At 44.0% G+C, this 5863-nt stretch overlaps 1 protein-coding gene and 1 pseudogene across 1 annotated transcript in view; both read left to right on the plus strand.

Annotated features, from left to right (window-relative positions):
• The first annotated feature begins 2307 nt into the window (after positions 1 to 2307).
• On the plus strand, positions 2308 to 3111 carry LOC105624416 (annotated as a pseudogene).
• Positions 3112 to 5439: 2328 nt separating this feature from the next.
• Positions 5440 to 5863, plus strand: part of LOC105624387 — a 2842-nt gene continuing 2418 nt past the window's right edge. Inside the window, exon 1 of the mRNA XM_012205752.1 lies at positions 5440 to 5863. Coding sequence (XP_012061142.1) covers positions 5440 to 5863 — 424 coding nt within the window.

Here is a 5863-nt window from a genome sequence, read left to right on the forward strand (position 1 = left end):
CGTGGAATTCTACTTTCTCGATAGAAAGATAAGGGGAAAAGAGAGAAAGAGGGAACGTTGAATCGTCGAGTCTTGTTACTATAGCAAACAACCAGTCAACCTCGATCCGCCTTCGCCAATGATAAGATAAAGGTTAGTGCGTGTGCGTATATATACACGTGTACGTGTCAAACTCGTGAAAAAACAAATCATCGATGTTGCACCGCGGCTGAATTCTCTCGTACATGTGTGTCGATGAAATGTCCATACACTGGCGTGATAAGGTTTCTTCTCATTGTTTGCGGAATTTCCGCAACGGAGTTGCATCGACCGATCGTCCGTCCATCCGTCCATCCGTCCGTGCATCTGTTCTTCCGTCTATGTGTCTGTCCGTCGCGTCGATTCATTCATTGTGTGTTTCTCGCTGGTTCGCTCGTTCGCTTCTCGATTGTCCGCTTTTGCGGTGGCTACCGGCTGCGCGCGACGAACGGATACGCGTAGAGACGGGCGTATCTTTCGTGACGCACGGACGGAGGAATCTCGGTGAAACGAGAGTTTCGTGAGCCGTTGCGGAGAGCCGAGAGCGGTTCCGCCTGAGGTTAGCCTGTTCGGGGGCTACAGGTAGGCAGGTATGCGCACGAGTAGGCGCCATCGCACGACCGCCTACGGAGGAGGTATATTTCTACACACTCAACAACGCGGGCTGACTCGATTCTCGAATCTCATTGAACGCGCAACATTTAACATATACGCGTTGCATAATCAGGGACACTAATTCAATAACTTTATAGATTAGATAAATTTATTTATCCGATGTTTTTCAGCTTGAAAAGCAATAATTTTTTTATTATAGAAGAAATATAAGTATCTACTGAAACAAACTTCCAATGGACATTCAGAGAACCCTTATATATATATGTATATATATATATCCTCTGAATGTCCTGAGGATATTCCAAGAATGTCTGTCGAATAGAACGTATTATATGGGTAGATATTTTTGTGAAAATATCGTAAGAAAAGGATGGACAAATAATAATTGTTATTATTCTACGAGTTATTAATATTTATATTCTAAAATATTCTGTTTATTTAGATCGAGATGTAAATTCAATTTAGTTTAAAAAATATATAAATTAGTCGATCCGTCCCTGTTATATGATTAGATTCGACGTTATGCACGCATACACGACACGTAATATACGCTGCATGTATGCACGCATGCATTAACGTAACTGTGTGTATATGTGTGTATTGCTCTCTCAGTTAGTATGCACATAAATAAATTTAGCTTATAAACTGTACGATTACGATTTCAACAAGTGCCGCTCTTTATTCTGGATAAAAGATGAGTATGTATATACATATACATTTGTTTCCCAATGGCCATGATCGCTTATCGCATTTATATATTCACAATGTGTCATAGTTCACGAATTCTTTCCGCAACGAATTCGCTATCTATCGACTGTACTGTTGGAATTACATGGACGATGCCAAGTCAAAACGCAAATATTCGTAAATCTATAAATACAAAGCATAATATGCGGAAACCTTCGTGTATTACAAAAACGTAATAGAGCTAGTGCCAGATATCAATCATTAAATTAGAAACGCAGCCTGTCTTTTTTGTGTATATACTATACATAACTTCAATATTATGGATAGTTGACAAATTGTGAAATAAGAGGAATTAACGGCATATATATTGGACGTAGAATTTAATGGGAGGAATAATGCAAATCTAAATGCGTGAAACAAATTTTGGCAACAGTCAATATGAAATATACAGGGTATAATAACGCAAATTTTTGAATGAGGGCCAGCTAAAACAAAACTTAATACGATTCTGAGATTAGATTTAATCTATCGCCCACGCGCACGCGCGCGCGCACACACACGCACACACACACACACACACACACATACACACACACACACACACACGAAGTTGAGCGTCTGTAGGCGACCGCCTGTCTCGTTTTGCCAACAAACTTAACCTTTTATCTACAAGTCAAATAAAAAAGTTGAAAAGTCATTTAAAGATTTTCAATACAAATCTCATTAAACTTTATATTCTTTTTTCTTCATTTATTTCGTATATTTATGTATACAACTAGTTTTCGTTATTTGAATAAAATAGGTGTAGACCACAAATATTGGATTGAAGGCAAAGTTTTAGGACATTGATAAATAGAGACTTGGCTCATCTATCTCTTTTTCTTCTCGTTGTTCTTTATCATTTCTATAAAACCTCTTTTCCGTCGGCCTTTCCCGTGTATAAGTTCGTGGAAGGAAAGTGCGGAAAGCGAAGGCTATAATAGCCGCATGAACGAGTGCAAAGGAAGAAGTGAGACAGAAATGGTCGATGTACATCATTTGGGCGCCGAGAAGTCTGGCGCGACCAAGCCAGGCCAGAGGCGCGTCTTTGGTTACGCGACTATTTGGGGCGCCAAGCTGGTGGCCGCGGCGGTACGAGGTACGATCACGACGACGGGTAAACGAGGATCATGGTGAAGGAAGGACGGCGCGACGGGGTAAGAAGAGGAGGGCGTAGGTAGACGTCCGAGCACGTCCACTGCGTTGAGAGACTTTGCAGGGTCGGCGAATGAGGAGAAAAGGGAGAGGTTGCCCGAAGGGGGCTCCGCAGGCCACATTCCAGAAGAACGCGAGTTTTCAAACATGCCTGGCCTGCGTGAATGTAGGTCCATGACCGATCCTATAATACGCACACAACGATCTCTTACGGGCTGCGGGCTGTGAGTTGCATTTCGTCCCTCGTCTCGTCTCTCCTACGTCCACTGCTCGAACGATTCCCCCTCGATGGTGCGTCTCTCTTCCCTCTTAGTGCTGCTCTATCGCACACAGACGTATATATACATATACATATATACGTAAACTCTCCCTTCTTCCTTCTCCTTCATGCTCTCCCTTTCCTCGTCCCTCGCGCTAACCCGGACGACCAGGCCGACCGAGCTGGCGACACCCTGTCTGGCAAGACCGGCCGGCGGACAAAAGAGGGGGCGCCTGCTATGTTGCCATATCTTCTGTCTTCGTGCTGCGTGCTGCGCCTACCTTCGGCCCCAAGGACAAATCCGACGAGCCGTGCCAGCCGTCCCGTGCCGACACTAGGCGACTGCCGGTCTACTGTTGCCTCGACTCGATGTTTTCCTTATGATGCTTGTCGCCAATATTATTCTTAATACTTTCATTCCTCTCGCTAGAATGCGAAAGATCGGAATAACTAGATGAAAAATGCAAAAAGTAGCATGTAAAGAAATTTCCTACAATCACTAACCAATCGACATAAGTAAATAACATAAAGTAAAAAAAAATAAAAAACTGAATTATTCGATGGAATGCGCAACATTATTGCAACGCAATTGATATTATCAATTGCTCACATAGTAAATCGACAGGAAGATCTCAGTTTCACGGACGCAGGTAGTGGAATGCTTGAGCGATGAGTCGTACCTATATAACTACACGAAGGCCGATCTGCGCGAGAAGGCAGGTGCCTTCTCGCTATACGGCGGACGTGTTCAAAAGCAGGCCTCATCGTGATGAGCGAGCACAAGAATAGCCGCCGTGATTCTTGGAAATAGAGTAGGGTGCCTCTTCAGAGAACTGCGAGAGGATTCGTTGGCATCCTTGGTTTCTGCCGGTGGCGCGAATCGTGGAAATTTACGAGGCCTCGTCCGCTTCTTTTTATCGGTCTATCTTACTCACGCGCTCGTTCATCGAAGTATATGCGAGCGTATGGCTTGCGTCATTGCCTCGCGGGTCTCTCTCCGCGCGCGTTCGTATGCGTTGCGGCCTACGTGTGGCTAAGAAGAGACATGGCAACGGCGCGTGAAGCTAAACATATTAACTGTCGGCTCACGCCACAAAAACAACATGATCTCATTCCACGGCGCATATGCAAGAGGCTATCATATACCTCAAAATTTCATTCAATAGCAACTTCAACAGCATGAAAGAAAAGAAACGAAAGGAAGCAAAAAGAAGATTGTAGAATTCTTTTATTAAATACAAAAAAAAGAAAAAGATTATAAAAGCACGAATATGTTGGTGATAACGGTTATCTAATGTTAAACTGAAGGATTATTCTGGTTTCAACTAAAGAAAATAATTTCAACTCTACCTACAATCTCTAGAGTTATAAGACAGGCGATTTCTAATTCAATAAGCTTAACATTAGCTGTAAGCCATAATAGCGTTTTTCCTGGAAGGCAAAATCCCCTCACCCACTAGCCGCTTTACCTGACTAAAAGTTCCTGTACTACCGCCGACTCAAACATGCATATGATATATGTACTGTAATGTTCATATCTTGACATATGTTAGTGACCTGATCTATATTATATATTTAGTTTTTCGAGGAATAGATCTTGGGAGATTGATTACAATCCGTTTAAATTTTATGCGACAATAATACTATTTCTATTTTTAAAATCTATGGATGCTACATAATGTTTTGTAATAAATTATAAAAAAAAATCCGGAATGTTACATTCCGTGCGTGTTCGACTTTGTGTTTTGAAAAGTCGAACGGAGACAGGATCAGCTTGAAGAGAAAGGCGAGCAAAAATCGGGGCTCCATGCTGGCTGCCACGGCGAACTGCTAAGCGGCACGCAACGCAAGCAGGCAGGCAGGCAGGCAGGCAGGCAGTCAGACGTTCGCAGCAGACAACATGGCGCCGAGAGCGTCGTCGTCATGCCGGCGTGACGTTTCCCGCGCGCGTCATTAACGGAAGTAAGTCCACAAAATGGCGGAGTTTTACGGCGCTGAGGTGTGAAAGGGAAGAGAGAAAGGAGAGGACATAGGGTGTCTATGCTTGCGGACAGTTAGGTAGGCGATCGAGGTAGAATGACGAGAGATCCTGTAGAAAGAGAGGAGGTTAGGTCGGTGGCATAGAGAAAGAAGAATGACTGGTAGCCGCCTTCAGCGGTAGACTAGCTAGCGTGCTGTACGAATGGGGCAACGATGTGTCGAGAGGGCGAGCATTAGATGAAAAGAGAGAAAACGATGAAAGTGATAGGTTGAACGCAGATAGCGCTAAAGAAGTGACGCGAGTGGGGATACACAGAGGAGAGGCCGCAAGAGAGTGCAAGGAGAGAGACTCGAAGGAATGAGAGAGTAAGAGATGGCGATAGAGCGGAGGGGAAAGACCAGTGAGAAGCAGCGGCAGACTCGTCGGTGGGGATGAAAATTAGTTACGGCATCCAAGACCTAAAAGGAACTCCGGCGCCGCACGGTCAGATCGCATCGTGCAATGTTAAGCGTTAAGGTAGTCTCGTGCGTCTTTGACAGTGCCGGTTTCGAAATTTGTAGTAACTGTTATCTGCATCGTCATTATAATCGGATTCGTGGTCAAGTGTGACGACCATCGCTACAGGTGCGACAAAATTATGTGTGTATAATATTTTTAATAAAAAAAACTTGTTGACGTGAGTGAGATGCTCAGTGAGGATAACTCAGTGAAAATGATTCATTCAAAGCAATCGGTGCATCAACATCAGCAGCAGAATATGCGAAAATCTGTGGGCGTTATGGGTACTAGACGTATCTTTACAACAGCTTTTAAAATTAAGGTTTTGGATTCATATAGGCACGACAAGGACTGTCGGCAGAATCAGCGTGCTACTGCAAGAAAGTACGGTATTCATCGTCGTCAAATACAAAAATGGCTGCAGTGTGAGGAGCAGCTTAGAAATAGCGTTGAAAATGGGAATTCTGGCACCGTCTCATCGGCAACTGTTTCTTCTGCGAGTGTTTCTAAATCAGATACTGTGACGGAAGTCACAGGGAGTACTGCGATTCCAGCAACGCCGGCCTTGAACCTCAACCTCGCCAGACAGCACGGCGACGAGCTGACTACAC

This window comes from Atta cephalotes (genome assembly GCF_000143395.1).
Source record: "Atta cephalotes unplaced genomic scaffold scaffold00077, whole genome shotgun sequence".
NCBI lineage: Eukaryota > Metazoa > Arthropoda > Insecta > Hymenoptera > Formicidae > Atta > Atta cephalotes.